The sequence below is a fragment of the Pongo pygmaeus genome, chromosome 12 (genome assembly GCF_028885625.2).
Source record: "Pongo pygmaeus isolate AG05252 chromosome 12, NHGRI_mPonPyg2-v2.0_pri, whole genome shotgun sequence".
In the NCBI taxonomy this organism is placed as follows: Eukaryota; Metazoa; Chordata; class Mammalia; order Primates; family Hominidae; genus Pongo; species Pongo pygmaeus.
In genome coordinates, this window is record NC_072385.2 from 42,310,273 (window position 1) to 42,331,802 (window position 21,530).

Below are 21,530 nucleotides of genomic sequence, written 5' to 3' on the forward strand. Positions count from 1 at the left end.
TTCTTTTTATACAAGAAACAGGCCATTTGCTTATTTGCTTCTGCCAAAGCCAGCAGGGCATTTATCTCTTAAGATGAGTAAGTTGAAATTGGCTAACTTGTTAAAAGCTCCTACCTGCTGGCTAGGTTGAATGCATTCACTAAGTGCTAGTTTTGATAGGTTGGCTTCTGACAGAGACTGCCCCTTGATGGTATTTGGTGGTGTTTGCAATTGCCAGCCCAAGCACAAGCCATGTGGAAGCTTCTAAACCACAGACACAAGTCAGAGTGTTAAAGAGAATCCAGTGGACTTTATTTACGAGTTAGGGGAAATTGACGGGGAATTATTTTTGTTTTGTCTTATAAAAAGTATAAAATATGTCTCCTTGTCCCAAAGAAATTTAGCAGTTAGTTGAAATCAAGTGGTTAATCTACAAGAAGGTAAGCCCCGTGGGAGCAGGGCATGGCCTTCTTTGTTGCTATACCCAGAGCACCTCCTAGAACAGTGTCAGGCATGTGAGTGTTTGTGTTTGTTGAGTGGATTTGTGAATATCATTGATGTATTAAGTATTGGGTAACTTGGCCTGCAATTTTTACCAGTCTGCCAACTTTATAAAACATCAATCTGTAATTCACAGATGTCCTTTTGATAATTGGTGTTTTCTTCACTTCTGACTCCGGGGCTGAAGGCAGTTTTCTCTCTCAGTCATGTGTAATGAGAAACAGGTGGAGTTTGAAGCTCAGGAGAGGTGGGTGATGGTGTCTTGCCGGCTGGACGTTCACTGGTGCGTATGGGTAGGCGCATCTCCTTTAGGAGGATTGCATGAGACCCTTGTGCAGTGGGTGCCCAAACAAAACACACTTTTCTTCTTCCCCTGAGGGCGAGCTAACTTGTTAAGAGCTTCTAAATCAGGGAAAGAACACTTAAAAAGAGTAGCTCTTTAAAGGGCAGTAAGCCCAGGAAAAGGAACTATGACATCAGCATCACCTGGTATCACATCTACCCAGAAATTTTGTTTTCTCCCAGTTTAGTTCAAAAATTAATTTTAAGACTTTTTACAGATTTGTTAGAAATATTTGTGTGACACAGGTACAGTCAAAGTAAATTTTGTATGATTGGATGTATTCAGAGGCCGTGCCTGACATCCTAAAAGTTTCCCCTTCATCAGCCTTTGTGCTTCTCCACCAGGGCTTCCTACAGCAGTTCCTCCCTCTGGCTTATTCACAGACTGCAGAGAACTCTGGAGGGGATCAGTGTGTGTCCCCCTTACCCCTCTGCCACCCCCACAGGGTGGTATGATATTCTGCCTCTCTTAGGCCCTCAGTCTTTGTGGGATTATTGTTAAATTCACTTGAGTAGAAGATGAGGCAAGAGATTTTAGAGGAATTGGCAAAAACTCTTCCAAGTGTTCACTTTTAAGTGTTTTTATAGAGCTCTGAATCAGTGTCAGTTTTACCGGCCTTTTACAAAAATAAAACAGGAAGTTATGTTCCTTCTTATTGCAAAATCCTATTATCATAGGTTTTTACCTATTTTGTTCTGGTGAAAACGTAATGTGTGTGTTTAATTGTGAGTACGGTGTGCCCATTTTTACAGTAAGTTAACATAAGTCACACGTGAATAGCGGTGGAAATCCAAGAATTTTATCTCATTTCCTGTACACGTTACTGAACTGTTTGCCTCTGAGTGTAATGCTTTCCTGGTGGCACATGGAGAATATAATCTTCCTAATGCATAATGGGATCTTTTGACAACTCACATTTTTGTTCTCCTTCATTTTTGGCTGTCACATGGCTTTTAATGGTTTCATTAGTAAACAGATGAATGTACTGGGTGTGAATGTTAGTGACAGCTTAATGAAAGGGCAGTCCTCCCTCTTTCTTCTTTCAAAAATGACTTCGCTCTTAGACCCAAAAACATGTTTTCTCTCCATGTGGTGTTTACAGACTTGAGCTCATCTTGATTGGCTGCATTAATATTGAGACAAAACATGCAATTATGCTTTCATTTGGCCCTGGGGTAGCCCTTCTGAAGACGGCTGTCTGTATCATTGTACCTGCTTCCATAGAAACCAACTCATTCAGGTTTCTCAGGGTTTCGCTTATTTTGCTTTGAATGGGACAGCCATTTCACCTCATATTTTTAGACGATGTTTGAAAGTTATATAGGAATATTTACCTTGTAATAAGATCAGAACGATTATTTTACTGAAAAACTAAATTGTTATAATTATGTTTCAAGCATATTTCTTTGGCAGTATTTTCCATTTTCTTGTGAGTAACTTCTTGAAATGGAAGTGTGTATGAATGGGTCGGAATGTTTTCAGTTCTTGCAATTCTGAATCTCCAGTTTTGAAAAAGGAAATTTTATTCTATATCTCTTATTCTTTAACCAGAGTTATGTAGAAGACTCTGCCACTCTAATCTTCAGTACATGGCTGTAGTTGTTGAAGTCAGGGAGCTCCCAGAAATGTGAAAGAGTGTGTGAGATGAGCTTGCCTCTAGAGACTTATCTTTGGAACTTTCCCAGTGATCCATGGACCACAATGTGATTTTTGTTTTGTTTTGTTCTGATGCAGCTTCCATGAGGCAGGCTGAACCTGCAGATATGCGCCCGGAGATATGGATCGCCCAAGAGTTGCGGCGTATCGGAGACGAGTTTAACGCTTACTATGCAAGGAGGGTAATGATGTTTTCTTTACCCCCTTTTCTGCTCACACCCTCCCCTTCCACACCATATTTTTTAAAAAAGACGAAGTGACTTCTTGTAACTACATGCTAATTCTGGAAATGAATACTGTTGCCTAGTTGTGACCTTTCATTGTTTCTCCTTTCCCATTTTTCATTTGTTTCATGACTAAGTAATGGCACTTAAATAAAATAATACAGTAGGAGGCAGCAAAGGAATTTTATGAGCACAGACTTTAAAACAATGCTAAAAAAGGGATTATTTATAGACTTTGAGATAGTCTAGAAATATTATTAACATAGGTTTCGATCCATGTAGTGTGTTTCTGTACTCCCCTTGTGCATTTTAGGTCAAAGTTAAAGGTAATTTTTAAACAACATCTTTTGTCACTTAGCGCATGGGAGCGATGCCAGCACTCATGTAAAAGACTCTCCTGCAATTTGCAGGGTGACCTGAGTAAGCAGGGAGCCATTGCCCTTGCAGAGCCCATTGCTGTCTTTGGACATTTAATTGTTGAAATGTGTTAGGAGGCCACTAATCAATAGCCTGTAATTTGGGCTATAAAAACTTTATATTATAGATAATTGCCACTTATTTTGAGCTATGTTCTTTTTTAAAAATTTTAGCCTATGTCATCTTCTATAGTTAGTAGAAGCGGTGTTTTTTGTTTCTTTTACCTGGGGGCAATATAGGTGACCATTTGGACACCTTTTTCACATGGGAGACTTTTGTTTGTTTGTTTTTGAGACGGAGTCTTGCTCTGTCACCAGGCTGAAGTGCAGTGGCGCAATCCCAGCTCACTGCAACCTCCGCCTCCCAGGTTCAAGTGATTCTTCTGCCTCAGCCTCTTGAGTAGCTGGGATTACAGGCGCCAGCAACCACACCCAGCTAATTTTGTATTTTTAGTTGAGATGGGGTTTCACCATATTGGCCAGGATGATCTCGATTTCCTGACTCCGTGATCTGCCTGCCTCAGCCTTCCAAAGTGCTGGGTGGGATTACAGGCGTGAGCCTCTGCGCCTGGCCACGTGGGAGACATTTTTAAATGTGTAGACTTTGTCTGCAGGAGTTAGTACCATTGGGAACACCTGTGACTGCTTCCGCTAAAGGGTACACTAGCAAATGTGTGATATAGTGTGGTTACTTGTTCACAAAGTTTTAAACACCTCATATAAAGGTATTAATTCAGTTGATTTATCCAAAAGGAAGATGCTAATTCTTATTTTGTGGAAAATGTTATAGTTGTTAATATCATTTATTCTTACCCCTTCTCTTCTAGCTCTATTTTTTTTTCTGAACATTGTTGTTTCATATAAGTACCTCTTAAAGTTTTTTTTAATCTGTTTTCTCTTCTAGGGGAGGTCATGCTTAGTTAATTGTTGCTAAGTAAATGGATTTTACCTTTGAATTATTATTTTTCTGCCTTTATACAATGTGTTTTAGGCTTCTTTTAGACAAATAGACATTTTCCCATTGCAAAGGACACTGTCAGTTCTTCAGTATGGAATTTCTTTAAGAGTCAAGAAAACACACATCGGATCTTCCTACCTTTCTGTGGGGGTGTTTGAGGAGAGTGCTGTAGTAATGATTCTGTTGTAAAATGGGAAGTGTGATATTGATGGACTTAAGAATTTCTTAAAATGCTGTCTTAAGCTGGCAAAACTCCTGGCATCCTCCACCTGACATAAACCAGCTCACAGAACATTCCAGCCTAGATCTGAAATGGTAATTTTTTTGGAACTTTGGTTGGTTTTATAACTTGTCACTGAAGTAACCATTCCCTCCAGTTCCTCTGCCTTGGTTTACCTAAAGGGATTTTGGTGTTCCTGTGTGTGACTGGAAGTGGCTGTCTCGATTGACTAGGAAGAACTGGTGAGAAGTGGGACCACAGTGTATTCAGGATGAAAGTGGGGAGGACATGAGTCCCTTTAAGAGGGTAGGTGAATACACTCAAGTCCTGATTCTGGGATTGTGTCCAGAATCCAACAGGACAGATCATTTCTGATGGGTATGGAGACATCTCTGAACCTAGGCAATGAACTGACCATCCCCTGGGCCTGTCTTGTTCCCGTCTGGAAGGGGCTTTGTAGACACCCTCGGGGCAAGATCTGCCTTAGATGGGGCTGCCTGAGAGAAAGAGGCGGCAGTAGGCCTTGCCTGGTGCCCACAGTGACCCCCTGCTGCCAAGAGCTCTGGGTACTGAGATAAGCTTGCACATTCTCAAGGATTCTGTTAGAGATTTTGACCGCAGAGCTGGATGTATTAAAGGATATTATACAAGTTTCTCTTTAAAGCATGCAATATGAATGCATGACTCCACAAGGCTTTCCTGTGGGCCTGCCCAGATGGACCTGGTGGATGCACCTCCATGGCTGCCATGAGTAGTCAGTGATAAGACATGGGCTAAGGCTGGCATGGGGACTGGAGTGCATCCCAGTCCCCGGCCATCCTCTTGCGAAGGCTGTCAAGGTGGGGAATAGTTTGAATCACATGCAAATGAAACCTAGGCTGCTGGGTTGTCTTTGTTACCTTGCCTGTCTGTTGAGGATGTGATAGCAGCACCTAACAGGTTCATAGCCTGCCTCCCCTCCTCTTCTCCCAATGTCATTTCACAGTTTAATGTTTAAGCATATATTTAAGGTGGTCATGTCTGTGTTTCCAATAAGATGCAACCTATTGTTCCCATGCTTTTGGTAAAATAAATTTGTCTGATTGCAGTATTTACAAGGTTTTGTCACTGTGCATCTTCTTTTGCATATCTTAAAATTAATTCAGTGCAAAAATACAGTCACAAATCATTAAAGGACTTTAGCTTTGTTAGTAGGCTGGGATATTAGGGGGAAGGAGTGGGGATAGATTCTAGGTTATAACCCAATTTTTCTAAAACAAAGATAAATATATTCAGATTTTATAAATAGCTCAAAACACAAGGCTGGGTACGGTGGCTCACACCTGTAATCCCAGCACTTTGGGAGGCCGAGGCGGGTGGATCACCAGAGGTCAGGAGTTCAAGACCAGCCTGGCCAAGATGGTGAAGCCCCGCCTCTACTAAAAGTACAAAAAATTAGCTGGGCGTGGTGGTGGGCGCCTGTAATCCCAGCTACTCGGGAGGCTGAGGCAGGAGAATTGCTTGAACCTGGGAGACGCAGGTTGCAGTGAACTGAGATTGCGCCATTGCACTCCAGCCTCCACAAGAGCGAAACTCCATCTAAAAAAAAAAAATAGTTCAAAACACTGGATAATACTGTGGATAGTGACACCGCGATCTTCAAAGCCACAGACACCCGTCTTGATACTTGTTAGATTAAAAACAGTCCATTGTCTGGAATCACACTTAATGGTCCATTGTTAAATACTGGGGGCAGAAATCTGGGAAGGTAATGGGAGGTCGTTTTGGGAAATAATGAATTCAAATTACCTGCTGTCTTCACAAGGGAATTATCCTCTCTTGGCAAGCGAGTGTATCTCACTGCACTGCTTTAGGATGGATATTAACCTTTTAAATGTTGACTGTCTTTATTTGCTTAATGCTGTTACAATGCCTTGTCTAAAGTGTTAGTCTTTTATTGCCATGAGCCTTGCGAAGCCTGACAGGATATTTTCCCGTTTTTCCAGTTAGAGAAATAGAGGAAGTTGTCGTGTAGTTGTCATGTATTCAGTCCACTTAAGGGCAGTGGGGAAGCGTTTGAGACGGAGCTGTGGAGGCTGAATCCTTGAAGGAGGAGGTGAGAGAGGCACAGGTGAGCACAAAGTCCCAGTGCATGTCCCCTCTTCTCTCCCAGTGCAGTGTCATTCCCAGGTGACCCTGCCAGGCTGAACAGCCTGGCCCCTCTATTCAGTCGGAGTTTTACTACTCCAGTGGATTTTGGTAACCATTTGGAAATAATTTCAGACTTAACAAAAATGTTGCAAGAATGACACAAAGAACCACCCTTTTATATCTGCCCCACTTGTTTTCATGTTTTCCCTCTTTGCACACATGTACAATTTCAGAAAAAACTGCAGACATGAAACTGCTTTTCCTACACTAAAAATACTTCAGCGTATATTTCCCAAAAATAGGAGTAATCCCTTATGTAACCACAGTGTAATTATCAAAATTCACAAATAGTGTTACAGAACTATTATCTGATCTATGGACCTTACTCAGATTTTACCACTTGTCCCAACAATGCCCTTCTCAGGAAAAAAAAAAGAAAAAATGTATTTTCTGGCCCAAGAGCCAATGTAGGATCATGCCTTGAATTCATGTGTCTTACCTCAGGCTCCGTTAATTTGGAAGTTCCTCTGTCTTCGTCTTTTATGACAGTGACATTTTTGAAGGATCAGGGCAGTTGTAATTTACAGACTCCCTGAATTTGATTTATCTGATATTTCTGCATGATGAGACTCAGGTTTTGCATTTCTGACGGAAGCACTCCAGAGGTGATGTGTCCTCAGTGTGGCACAGCAAGAGGCACATGATATCCATTTGTCCTGTTACTGATGAGGTTCACTTTGATTCAAGGTGGTGTCTTCCACTATGAAGTTAGTACTTTTCCATTTGTCATAGGACAGAGCTTATAAAGGACGAAGAGCTTTCCTTTCTCTCTTATATAGTTATTTAGTATAACAACTTGGATTCATGGATTCCTGTTTTATTCAATGGGCTACAATGCGTTACTCTCAATATTTATTTTGATGCTCAGTTTCTTAAAGATTTGGTGGGAGGCACCAGTAGTGCAGGCACAGGGAGAACCAGTTGTGGGACAAAGCCCAGGGGCTATGAAGGTCATGGAGCTCTTAAAAGTCATTTGTTGCAGAATGAACTTTGGCCAGAGGACTACTGACCCTCACAGCTCTTCCTATGCAGGTTTGCTGTGCAGGGCACTCTTAAAAGACTCCAAGCTTGTGAGACTCCTTAGTGGAGAGTAGGGAGGCTATTGGTAAAGGCTAGGTAGCATAGGGATGTTAGTGGAGAGTAGGGAGGCTATTGGTAAAGGCTAGGTAGCATAGGGATGTTAGTGGGCATGGAGGGAAGAGAAGTTCTCTGAGAAGCTAAATCTTTATTTTGGAATTTGTGAGAAAGTGAGCAGCTTGCCTTTACCTGAGTGGTGCAGTGTTTGTATTTCTGCAGCCTGCACCTTCTCTTCCTGGTAAGTGAGTGTGTCAGCCCAAGACAGCCAGACTGTTCTTCAGTAGCCGTTGCCAGTTTCTTTCATCACCCAAACTGTGTGAGTGCATGTGCCGGTTCATCTGCTGGATGCAGTGCCAGCAAGTGTAGATTGTGATCCTCTGTAGATATGGGCCAGAGGTACTGGAAGGATAATGTCTACTTGGGTGAGAGTCTTGACCATGGGCCGGGGCTGCAATCAGAAGCCCTTAGAATGTAAAAATGCTTGCTCTTGGAATAACTGGACCCATTCTGCAACCAACGTGCCTCCCTCTTTCCCCTCCATCACCCCTAATACTGAAGCTGGAGTTGTTTACCTCCTGTGGCTTCTAGGTTCTTCACAGTCAGGTTGCCAGCTCAAGTCACTCCATGTGCAGGAACACTGCTCTTGGCTAACTGTGACCTGGGCATGTCCTGGTGGTGGGCTGCAGTGGACAGCAGCACATGAAGCTGCTCTCCATATGAGGCCAGCAGTGAATGAAAACCCTTTCATTGTTTGATCACAAGAAACAGTGATCTTTTGTTTATACTGCCTACTTCCTACTGTGTCCAGGGCATGTGCAGACATGAATTGATTGAAGTGCATGTAGACCAAAATCTAGCCCTGAATCAGACAAAGTAGAGTTGAGAAGGTGACTTGCAGACTGATTTTGATGGAAAGAATTTAACATGTCATTACATTAGCATTTTCCTGTACTCTGTATGAATTTGAAATACTTATATGCTCTCCTTCTTGAGAAGTGAAATCCCCAGTGCTATCTCATTCTTGTTTTTATAAATGGTAGTCATTCTTCTGTGAATAATGTACAAAGGCAAGGACTAAAGTTTAGCCTGCTTGGTAATTGCACAAACCAAACACAAACCCAAACGTGTTCTCAGCGTACTTTGGAGGTCTTCATTAATTGAATGTTGGAGTTTAGTAAAAGAAGTTGCTGTTACTGACTGTGAAAAGAGTCGTGGAAATCTGAACATCAGATATTAAATTCAAATTAGACCTAACTCATGCAATGATAGGTTGCCCCACACTTCACTCACATGAGTTGATAGAATGTCAGTTTTCATAACAAAAACAGTCATGAGGAGCTTAGATAAATTGGTACCTGCCATTGATCAGTGGCACAGTTTTCAGGTTCAGCAAGAGTTTTCCTTAAAGCTGGAGGAGGCAGCTCAGTGTTTGGGTTTAGGAGCCTTCCTTTCCTGTCTTAGACCACCCCGTTTCCGTCCCAGAAGTACAATGGCCAGAGGTGATGAGCTCCTTGGTTCTTCCCCTCAGACTTTAGGGAGAACATGTGGCTGGGATTGTGTGGATTATGGATTGCTGGTTTTCCAAACAAGTGCGTTCTGTTACTCGTTGAAGCCAGAGTGTGACCTCGTGGGAAAACACGACTCACAGAGAAGTGTGGGGACTTTGGGGTCAGACCTAGAACCCTGACTCTACCCTTAACCTTCAGGAGGCCCATTTTCTGCTCTATCCCTTAGGCATGTAGTGGAGATTAAGAACATTTAGAGATGGAGCTAGAAAATTCTTATTATCATCTTTTATCATAATTCTGTTTCCTCTCACTTTGAACTGTAATTGAAACATTTTTCAGTGGGTCTTTGGCGTTTAGAAAGGGAGATGCCAGGAACTCTGTTCACCTGTCTGTCTTTTAAATACTCTGGAACTGCTTTTTAAACAAGTTGTGTGTTTGACCCTACTGCACATGCTGTGTCTGGGTGTAGGCAAATATGAGATGAGGCTGAGGCACTGGTGTGTGTTTAAATGGCTGGGTGGGTATCGGGCTAAAGGACTTGTGCTTGTTTGCACCACGTGTGAGTGCTCATCTGTTTGGCAGGTGCCTACACCTGCAGGGCTGCCTTGCAGCTCTGGATCAAGGCCATTAACACGTAACCATGAGGAAGAAGATGCAGGTGCCTGGAAGGGGACTTCAGGAGGTCTAACTGGGGTTTTTTTTTAATCTCTTGAGGAGGAAATGAAGATGCACACAAACTAAGGCTTGGCCCTGCTGCAGACGTTCAAAAATAATAAGCTTCTCGTATCATCCTTCACTAGACTTCTACCACCTGAAACAAAGTGGAGAGGTTTTAGTTGTGGTTAAACTATGTTACGTCTCACTTAGCTTTTTTCTGAGGCTGAAACATTTTGGAACAGTGTGTTTCTTCTCTGAATCTAATATTCCAACTACTGGTGCCTCACACAGATGTCAGAACAATCTGTCTCTTCTCTGTGGTTGGCCATAGAACAGTGACGATTTCAGAAGTGGCAGGCAGGAGTTGTTCCCCAGTTTAGCCAGCACCAGGTCTGGAGTCTGACAGGCTAGAGACCTACCAAGTGGAGGGCTGTGCTATGCTGCCTGAAGAGCCTCAGTGCACAGACTCACCTGGACATTCACTGGAGAAGAGATTTGTCTCACAAGAAGCCTTAACTATCATAATTTCTTTGAAATAGCGTGTCAAAAATAGGATAAAAGTTTGGTTTATGCAAATGTAGTTTTTATCTGACTTCTGAAGACCACATTGTCACCATAGCAGATCAGCTGCAGCACCCATAGCTTTGCAATGCTAGGGGAGAGTGCTCTCCTGGTTTGGGGTGAAGGTACCATGCATCTGGGAGGGAACTTCCAGTGCCCTTTCCCCAGCTGTGATGACATCAAAGTGCAGCAGACACAAGCTATGCAAATATCCCTGTTGCCTTGGTGATGAATAGAAAGTGGATTTTGTGTTGGGCAGTATTGTAGCAATCTCCTCTGACACCTGAAAACAGCATGCATATGGAACCAGCGCTGAAATACCAGCTCAGCTGCCGTTTGACTGTGGTTGTTGGTCTGAAAGTGGAGAGAGACCAGATCTTCCTGAAGAGCTCCACATCATGCTGAACTATGTGCTGGGCCTTTTTCTCTCTGACCTCTGTGTCACTCAGTTGCCAGTTAAAATGCTGTTTAGACTGCTGGGTTATGAACGAGTTGTGGAGTGGTAGTTCTAACAGAATCAGGGGGGTGACTCCTAGTTCCGTGTCCCACCCTGCCACCTCAGTGTCCGTAAAGATGCTGTGACAGCCCCTGGGTATTCTCAGGCTCCTGGACTTCCATCCCAGGCCCTCTCTTCTGCAGCCTGTGGGGATCAGACACCAACCAGAGAGAGACTGCTTCCTCAGTTGCCTGAGCCTGGAGCAGAGATTCCCTCTGTCCTTCCTGGTCTCACAGTCCAAAATTCAGCCTCCTGTTATATATTATATATAATATATAATAATTTATAGTATATATATAAACACTTAAATATATATAAAAAATAAGTTTCAGGACATCCTATACATTTACTGTTGAAATTCTGTAAGAAACAAATTTTTGAGTAAGTTAAATTCCTCTGCATCTCAGAGTTCTATAGGTATACCTTGTTTTTGAATGCCTCTTAGAATTAGGAATTGAGCTTGCTTTGATATGACAATGAAATTGTCATTTTTCCCTTGTTGCTTTGACTGCCAGGAAACTCTTAACTAAACTGTGGCTCCCTTACAGCACATCTCACCCCTGGTTCCCAGGATAACTCCTTGATGTCATGTCTGATCTCAACCTTTTTTTAAATTGTGTTATACACATCTGTGCTTTTTTAATTTAAGTCCCCCTTGAGCCATGCTATGTCTAGGTTCTAGGTCTGTGTTGTACTTACTGAGTCCTTTGCCCCAGTGGGTGTCAGCCCTGCCTTTGGAGCATGGATGTGGGCTGTATTCTGAGCTGCATTGTAGGAATCACTTAGTGATTCTCAATTCAAACTCCAGAACCTCTGTGGCCTCAGTTCAGCCTGAAACAAGGCCCCCTTCAGGTCTGAGGAGCAACGGGCCCTTCCCAGCACAGGCACAGGCACAGGGCGTGCGAGGAGGGAAGGTGCTGGCCTGAAAGCCCTCGTTTAACTTCTTTCCTGCTTCTGGCATTCCATCTTCTTGTGGGCCAAGAGTACCCATCCTGTCCTGCGACTGCCTTGAGCTGCCCTTTGAGTCACTTGCTTGACCTCTGTAGTCACTGGCTGCAAAACAGCATAGGGAATGCTACCCTGGCACTCAGGGTTGTTGTAGGGACTGAAAAGCATGGGCTAGGTTATTTCATTTAGTGGTGGCCATGGCAATTCTTCCACCCCCAAGCTTGGGCACACAAAGTCCAAAGGCCTGGTGTGCCCTAGGCAGCTCTTCAAAGGTTCGACTCCTCTCACTGTTGGAGAGTGAAGCGGAATCCAAAGCTGCATTCTGTAGTTGTCTGGTGTTCAACCTGACCAGTTCCCTGGGGCCAGGGCCTCTATTGTTTTCCAAGCATCTGCTTCCCTGGACTGAGCAAGAGAGTGGTGTTCTGTGATTATTTTGGCATTAGAATGTCATTAAATTCCCTGACACTTAATTGGTCATCCCAAGTGTAAATTGAAGATGCTCCTGCCCTGCACTTAATGTTCCTCGCTGCAGTGACAGCGCCAGCCCCTGGCAAGGCAGCAGGAACCCCACGCTAGGGCATTCGTGTGGCTCAGCTCCTCCCAGGTTGCCACCCAGATGAGCTTGTGCCATCTGGTGTCATGGGGACGTGTGAAGAACTATTTAGGAATTCCCTGTTGAATGCTTGACACCATCTCAAAGGGCATGTTCATGTCTTCCGAGAAAGACTGCCTAAGTCTATGCTGAGGAACTTGTAGAGACAGAATCCTATGCCTTTACATTTAGAGGGCACAGTCTGTGGGGGAGCAATCCTGCAACTTGGCATAATTTTTCCTTCTGGTTTATGATAAATACTTAGCCACTACTTTGATTATCTTTACTGAACTGCTGGCCCCTTCTGCCTGTTGGCCTTGCTGCCTTTGCCCAGCTTCTCTCTCCACCTGCACTGCCCATTCTCCTCTTGCCCTTCCAAGAAATTCTCTTCCTTTGGGGCTTGATGTGGGGATTCACCCTGGTGCCTTCCTGCCCTGGCTCCCTGACTTCCCGTCTGGCCAGTGGTTTTTTCCCTCATTTTATTTACCTCTGTCTTGTCCTTACTTTATTATCTTGTTTACTATTTTGTGCTGGTGACAAAGCTATTACCATCAGACCTAGTGGGTATACAGACACATGCCTTGAAGTCAGACCACCACCTGATGCCGGTCAGCAACAGGGCCACTGGAGCCCCTTACCCTGAGAGGCAGGGGCTGTCAGGAACTGGTTCCCGGAGGGACACACAAGATTGTGAATGTTGAAGGAGTTATCTTCTGGACACATGGGGTGGCCACAAAAGGCAGTTACCTCCAGGTAACCCAGTCCTCATGTAGCTCTTGATTTAGGCCATGGAGATTACAGTACCCAACTGGGTGGGGCCCTCCTCTTTGTGCACTTGTGATTGTGTGTATGTGTGTCTGTGTAGAGAAAGAGTGAGAGAGGAGAGAACTGTAATATATGGTCACTTCAGTTGTAACGTACTAGCAAATTTAGTCTTTAAAAATAATCTCCTTCACCTAAATGAGTTATTATGCCTTTCTAAAGTATTTTTGCAATTTAGACTAAAACAGAGTTACCCAACTCTGTAAGAAGGATTGTTTTCACTTAAAGAGTGACAGACTGAGAGCATCAGTGAAAGGGTGTATTAGTCAGCTAGGGCTGCTGTGCAGAGTTGCAGAGACTGGGTGGCTCACACAACAGGAATTTATTTTTCTCAGTTCTGGAGGCTGGAAGTCTGTGATCATGGTGCAGACTTAGCCTCCAGACCTGTAGATACCGTCATCCCGTGTCTTCACGTGGTCTCCCTCCGTGGGTTTCTGTGTCCTGATTGTCTCTTACAAGAATACCTTGGATTAGAGCCCACCCCACAGTGACCTCATTTTAACTTAATCACCTTATTGATGACCCTGTCTCCACTTACAGTCACAGTCTGAGGTCTGGGGGGTTAGGACTGCAACAGATGAATTGAAGGGACAGTTTACAGTTCAGCCCATAAAGAGGAGGATACCCAGAAGTTTCAGGAGGGAGTGGAGCATCTTCCCTGATTGTATTTATTTTAATAGTTTTTTAAAAAACGCTTTTAATCAGGAAAGACTGTCTTTTTTATATTACCCAGTTTGGGAGTGGCAGAACTTAAAAGCACTTTTGATACACAGATGTCTCTTCCACCTGATTAAGAACCACTGTAGCAGACGCAGACTTATTGGACACTAGGCAGGAGGCCAGCTCTGCAGACAGCAGGTCTCAGGAAGACGGTCCAGGTATGGCTGCTGATGCTCCTCTTATGGGTGTGTTTATTGTCTTAGCCCACGTTAGATGCGAGGAACCACTCACACTGCAAATGACAGCTCCTGGCTCAGTCTTAGTGTCATACTTGCCTTTAACTGGCAACTCCCCTACAATACAGGGATTGTCATTTTTAGTCCTGACTTTCCAATTCCATCTTGGTTGTGCTACCCTGGCCAGAAGCCACTGGGTGTGCCTTTGACCTTTCACCAGTACATTCCATCTTGGGGGGCTTTCTCTAATTGCTTCAAACTCCCTCCTGACCCATTATACCACCCCAAAACCAAAGGCCCTGGTTTAGGAGCTGAATTGTAGCAGCCGTTCCTCAGTATCTAGATCGCAGGGAGATTTCACTGGAGCTGGTTGAAGCTGTTGGCGCTTTGAGCAGCGTTGAGCCATCAGTCCTAGTTCTGCGTCTTTGCCCCACTGCAGCTTTTGGCCATTTGCCCCAGTTTAGTGTCACCAGGCCCCGACTATAAGCCACAGTAATTTTTATGGCTGCAGGTATTAGAGGGCAGCCAGTCTGCAGAGGTAGGGGCTGCCTATCCTGCAGCTGTCTTTTGCAGTACGAGCATACGCTTCGAGCCAACAGCAGCTCCAGCCGGCCGTGCCAGCTGTCAAATGCTTTCTGGGCTGGCACGGCTCTTTGAATCCGTGGTAATGGCTTCCTCTGTTGAATGTCGTCCAAAAGCAATTGCTTGTCAGCTTAAAAGCGTGTGCCATGTTGTCATGCCCGCCGTCTGAGAGGGCAGTTATCCCTGCACCCTTGCAGACTGGGATGCTGTAGCATCTTCTCATGAGTCAGGGATTGGGTGTAACTTTTGCCAAAATTTCCTGCATTTTCCCCACCCTCTCCAGCATGTCTTTGAATACCCCATATCCTTTACAGTTGAGATGAAAGCGGAACTCTAAAAACCTTGGAAAGATTCTCTCGTGAGGTGACTTCTACTTAAGCTTGGTCACAGCCTCCTGCTGTCCTCAAAGACTGGGCAGGAGATTTCTTCCCTTGGACGCTGCCAGTGCTGGAATATGAAACTTACCAAGTGTCAGCAGTTGGGGTCTGCCCTTCACGTTGACCCAGCCCCCTCATTGGTGTCCTGTTGACTGTGGACACCCAGTCAGCCCCATTTTCTGGCCACACCAAGCATGGCAGTGACACCAGGTTGGCACAAAACTTCTCTGCCTGGATTGATTACTTAGCCCATCATAGCATACACTTTCTTCATTTTAGTAAGTTGTGGTTTTATTTTGAATAAGTCTCTTTCAACCTATTAATATTAGTCTACACTAAAATTAACCTTCCCCTAAATTATTCTCACACAGAGGCAGCAAAGTAATTTTGAAAGTTAAATCAAAACAAAGCAATCTTGTGTGTAAAACAGATAAAAATCACAGACTGTGGTTACAGAGTGCCTCTACAGGAATCGCTTACATAAAGCTGATTTCCTCCAATCTTGTTATGGAAGGAAAAGGGGAAATGCCCTGGCCTTATCACAATCCCATTCTGTCAAACAAGCGCGGCAGAGCTTGTGTAAACAGTGGAGCTGCAGCTGTGGCTGGTGTCTGTGGGGGCTGTTCGGGGTCTGAGGGGACAGTTGTCTCAGCCTGATTGATGGCCGGTGGTTCCCGCGACGGTGTGTTGGAAGTATCCCCCACCCAACGAGAAGGGGGTTTGTGGAGAGACAGTCATGTAGCCTGGTCTCGTGTGGATTAGTCATTAAGAAATGTCCGGGGCAGATTTCAGACTTGAACACTGAACCAGGTTGTAGCTCATGGCGTCGAGGTTGATGTGTTGTGTTGCCGCTGCCTTTGGTGACTCTGAATTTATACTTTGCACTTACTCACAAAATGGATTAGAACCTGAAAGTGGGTGCTGTGGAAGACCTGAGGACCCTGAAAGCATTGAATAAGCTGGTGATTTCCTTTTGAACAGTTTCTCGGTTTGTAACAAACATATGCTGGTCACTGGCACAGAGGCTTTTTTATGTTCTGGATTGCTCTTTCTTCCCCATACCGAGAAGGTGGGAGGATGGGGGTTGACATTGCCTGTGTCTGTGACCATGGGCACCCCCTGGGTCACAGTGTTTATCGTAGCCAAGCAGTCAGAGGCACAATGGCGCATCACTGCGCGACTTTATTTAGCTTCTTAGGGCAGATTACTCCAAATCACTGGTTTTTCAAATGAATTACAGCTACCAGATTCACCCCTGGGGGAATCTGCAGCATATTTGAATGTCAATTAACTTGGGCGGTAAGATAGTTGCTTTACATCCCTTTGAGTTTTTCAAACATTCTTTTGGGTGCTTTTTTTTTTTTTTTTCTATTTTAAGGAGTAAATCATTGGTATGCCTGCCCTTTATGTAGGGATGTCTTCCGCTTTGCAGGGAAATGAAAACAAGTTTTCTTCACAATCTCTGAGAGGAATCGTGCTTTGTGACCCAGTGCTCTTGAAGAGGTGCCTTTCATAGTGATTAAGATGGGATTGGTTGTTCACTTAAATATGGGCTCCCACCCCTCCCCACCCCCAAATTAGGGAGAAACTAAGAAGCTTTCCTTTTGTTGTTTCAGGTATTTTTGAATAATTACCAAGCAGCCGAAGACCACCCACGAATGGTTATCTTACGACTGTTACGTTACATTGTCCGCCTGGTATGGAGAATGCATTGACAGGTTCTTTGCGGAGCCGAGATACGTGCAGACATTTTGCTTGTTCAAACCAACAAGACCCAGCACCACGGTCTCCTGGTGCCATTATTATGCAGCCAGTGGTTCTCTTGTGGAGGGGCAGGTGACGTGTTCAGAAGACACCGAGCTGGATGGGACTACCTTTCTGTTCATCACCACACAGCAGAATTTCTAATGGAAGTTTGTTGTGAATGTAAAGGAGGGAGCATTCTTTGCTTTTTAATGTACAAACCATGGTTTTTTGGAGCAGGATTTTGTGTAAGAATGGTGTTTACATGCAGTGTGTTTTCCCCCTCACCTTCAATAAGGTTTTTCAAAAAGGAAATGGAAACTTTTTAACCAATTTGTGAATGATTTTTGTATTAAAATTTTAAGAACCTACGGCCTATTCTCAGAGGATTATGTAAACCCTGCAGTGGAAACTGAGCCAGCTAACTTAAAAAGCTGCCTTAGTTTATTTTTAGAGATTACAGAATTTTTAAACAGGGAGAGGTGTGATATACTCCCTCCCTTCCCTACTATTGCCTCTTTGACCTTTTTAAATTATTTTTAATACCAAAAGAGTTCTTTTGAAATGGAACTGATTAAAAGGGCTGAGGGTCTGTTGCCAGCCTGCATTGATATGCCAGTCTCATTTGTAAATTCAGTTGCATCTGTGGCAAAATTTCAGACTATTTTTGCGTCTTTCCTCATCACTTTTTGTGATGCACCTCCAGTCTGGACTCAGATGCATAGATTTGGTCCAGTGTATTTTCATGATAAAGTGAAATTGAGTCTGAACAAGAGTTAATATCTGCCTGTATCTTGCACAGTTCGAGCGATCTATTATTAACTGGGAAGCATTTGGTGTTTTCATTCCATTTTGATGAGCATGTTATTGGGAAGTATTCTGAAGAGGCAATAGCAGTAATAACAACAGACTTACGTGCTACGCCCCTTTGTGCTGCTGGCTTTTCTGGTTGCAGGCTTTCCCATGGTCACAGGATGCACTGTCAGCATCAGGTCCCAGAGGGCCACCGTGTCCATTACAGCAGAGTCCAGCTGCAGCATCCAGCTCACACCCTTATGGGAATTGGCACAGGCCTGGGGCAGGGCTTCTGATGGCCATTTGCTTGGCCTCCTGCATTTTAGTCCAACTCACAGTCCACTAGCCTCACTCCTTTAAATTCACTTTGAAACATAGGCTTCATCCCACTTCCACCAGCACGATAGAAGAATAATTCTGGGCAGAAGTCTGTTTTTTTCATTCTTCCAGGACAGTTGGATATTGTCAGGCCACTCGTGACCCCAGCCATATAGTGAGGGTGCTCTTTCTCTGTGCCTGCTCCTTATGAGTGCAATGGAAGGAAGCCACACACTGGTCAGTCATTTCAGAAGCAGCAGACACCCAGGGAGACCCAAGAAAGAGTCAGGTTAGGGAGCAGTGAAAGTGAGGAGGGAAGACAATTCTGTGAACTCTGTAACTCTTAAAATTTTTGAAAACTCCAATCGTTAAACTGCTTTTAAAAGAAATAACTAAATTTTCAAATGAGTAAGCAGTGCCAGCAACTAGCGTTTGGCCCGATAGAGGAGCCGGCATGTTCACGTTATTTAAATTAGGTGGAAAAATCTAAACATTTGTATCTTCATAATTTAAAAAATATATATGTATACGTTGCATATTCACTTTCTCCTTTAGGTAGAGATGATTTCATTCCAAATACTCTTACTTTAAAAAATTTCCTTTCCCCAAGAATCTCCTTGGGACTTTGACTTATTTTTAAAGCTGTGTTGGAGCTCAGCTTGTTCCCTGATGTGTCTCGAGCCCATTTGTAGGGTCATACAAAGCCCACGGTTACAAGCAGTGGTAGGATTGCAGCCGTGGGCCTGCTGGACACACACATACACCAAAGATGTATTTGGATCTGGGCACCCCCTCCCAGGATCCCTGTACTCATGTGCCAGTCTCCTGACTAGAGCACTTTACTCTGTTTCCTCAGCCCTGCAGCCCCTGGGAGCACACACTGGGTGCAGCCCTGGGCCAGGCACGGGAGGCCCTGCCCTGTGCTGCCCAGGGGCTGTGTGCGCCACACGAGCACATTTCCCTCTGGCCTGGCGGCCTCCAGGCTGGCTGTGGAAACAGTTCCTGAGGAAATTAGAGATTCTATGAATTGTAGGAGTATTAAAGAATAGGCTGTTGGCACCAGAACTTAAAGCGATGACTGGATGTCTCTGTACTGTATGTATCTGGTTATCAAGATGCCTCTGTGCAGAAAGTATGCCTCCTGTGGGTATACGTTTTTACCTTTTTTTAAAAACATTTTTGTAGAAAAAATAATTAAATCCCCTTTTTGGAAACTTACTGCAGGTTTTGTGCCTTGACAACCTCTCCGTATGTGAGGTTTGTAAAAAGTGTCCTGTGACTTAACACAGAAACGCAATAAACACACACAAAATAGTTTCATGAGTGATTCTTCAGATGTCCTTCCCAGAAACCAGTTGATCAAGAATTTTGGGGGTGGGGCTTGCGGAGAAATCAAGTATAAAATTCCTTCTGATTAAAAAAAATATAGTGGAATACAATTGTCTGCCGTTTCCCCTTCTTAATGTATATATTGTGAGTATTTATTAGATTCGTAGGTCATATTACTTATCAACTGAGCCAAATGTCTGCGTGCAATTGTGTTTCCTTTACCTTTCTTGTAAAATTTTGTACAGCATAAATAAGTAAAAAAATCACTGTTTTTCTCAACTTTTTCAAAATCAAGGATTGTGAATATTGTAGATTCTTTTTCTGTGTGATGTGTCCTACTGTTTCATAATGCTGTAACTTGTAGAAATATTGTATATTTATTTTCTGCTTATTTAATGTCTTAATTTCTGAAAAGTATTAACATCCCTGTCTCCCACCCCCCTGCCATCCCGTGAAGTTAACTCCTGAGAGGTGTCGGGGGTGACTGGAGAGCTCATTGCAGACCACGTGGTCCTCCAGGGTGGCTCTCCAGCTTTGGGTCCTGGTATTTCCAGTCAAGTGGGTTTCATTTCTTGGGCTTTGCTGCCCTGATGATGAAGTGTGTGTTTGATGCCAGTGAGAAACTCAGTCTGGCAGGCTACAAAATTCTCCAAGAAATACCCAGCAACCTTCTGTTTGTTCCAAAGCAACTAGCTTATCATGCAAGTACATTTTGCTGACTCCAGGCTTTATCTTTAGGAAAACAAAAAAACCAAAGTATTAACAGCAGGTGGGAAAGATTTTTCTATTGAAAATTTATCCCTGACAACTCAGCGTTTAGAAAAAAAATAAAATGTGCCACTTCCAGAGGTGCTGCATTGCAGTTGTTCAGGGCTAGGGCCAGGCAGGACCAGGGAACGGGTGGGACAGGTGGCTCCTGCCTAAGGACCACCTCAGGCCACTAACCCCTTGTGGACAACTGAGTAGCTGGGGTTTCCCCCACCTGCTGTGCGACTTCCTGTGCTTTGAGGTTGGACTAACTTGTCTTCAGGAGCTAATTAATTACCTGTACAGCCCTCCCCACGCCCCACCCATTCGGTCACTGCATTTGGTCAGCCTGCTTCTTCAGGTCGATGCCCTCCTTCCGATTCTCCATCTCCTTCAGAGGAGGTTGGGGCCCCACTAGACTGGGTGTCAAGATGTGAAAGCTCATGGGAGCTTTAAGGAGACTTCATGGTGGTTCCATGCAGGTGGTTCTGCCATCCCTGCTGATTTAGCCTGGTGCCTGTGTGTGTCCACTCACGTACACATGTGGGGTGGGGGGAACATGTCTACACATAACGCTAAATCAGTTGGGGTCTACTCTAAACAGCATTGTGTGTAAGAAGCATCCTCAAGCTCCCAGCTAAGTAACTTGACTACTTTTATTTGGGAATTTCGGACTATAGAAGCTCTCTTATGTTTTATGTCCAGATTCTGTGACCACTAGTTACTGTATCAGAACTCATCAGGTACCCACTTATAAATAGCACTGATCTGTCTGTATACTGATCCACCACTAACCTGTTTTCTAGGACCCAGCGTATGTAGCATTTGTATTGCAGTTTCCCTGGCTTACTTGTGTTTTGCACTGATGAATTTTGACAGGGTAATTGCCACTTTACTTGTGCAATACTGCTGTAAATAACCGCAGATTTTTAAACAATCTTTTATGTTAATTTTATAAAAATAAAACTTTCAACTAGTTTTGGTGAGCGTTTGATTTGTTTGCACAAAATGTCAGAGAAACAGCTGAAATTATATATGAACATGTACACACCCACACCTGCTATTATCAGTCATAAAATGTAGCTGTGTGTAGCTCATATATTTTTGCTTGAAGACGAATCTGTGCAGTACACTTAAAAGCAAACGAGTCTTTAAAGTTTTGATGTGGCTGGTGCGAAAAGTATTCTGCCTGCACAGTCAGATATGACTCAGCACTTGGGTGGGGAGTTGTGGGGGCAGGGAAGTGTACTAGGAGCCGGCTCTGCACTGTGTTGATGAGTGATATGGCAGGTGCCCAGCCATCTTACCCCATCAACCCCATAATAGAAAGTGCTTGTCTGCAGCACCTGCTCAGGGTCAAAGGGGTCACCCAAAAGTGCCTAGACCCTGGGTGTGAAATGATGACCAGGAACCGCTAAGTTCCCAGCTCCTGTCATGCAGGGTGGATGGGAATTGCCTTAGGAATGAGTGAAAGAAATTAAAGCCTGGTTTGGGGATACAGGTGATAAAATCCTAATAAGTAAGTACTTAATTTGGCACTTTTACCCTAAGTGCTGGGAAAGTGAAAGACAGACTCAGCTTTGTTTTAGACTAAC

At 44.0% G+C, this 21,530-nt stretch overlaps 1 protein-coding gene across 17 annotated transcripts in view; it reads left to right on the forward strand.

Moving 5' to 3' along the window:
- The window catches only part of BCL2L11 (BCL2 like 11), a 47,036-nt gene extending 26,123 nt beyond the window's left edge, over window positions 1-20,913 (forward strand). For 6 of the 17 annotated variants that reach the window (XM_054475670.2, XM_054475675.2, XM_054475677.2 and 3 more), the window contains 2 exons: window positions 2,558-2,661; window positions 16,620-20,913. In XM_054475670.2, the coding sequence (XP_054331645.1) occupies window positions 2,558-2,661; window positions 16,620-16,718 (203 nt within the window). In that variant the 3' untranslated portion in view covers window positions 16,719-20,913. The other 11 variants (XM_063648550.1, XM_054475664.2, XM_063648545.1 and 8 more) reach the window with 6 other exon arrangements.
- Window positions 20,914-21,530: the final 617 nt, after the last annotated feature.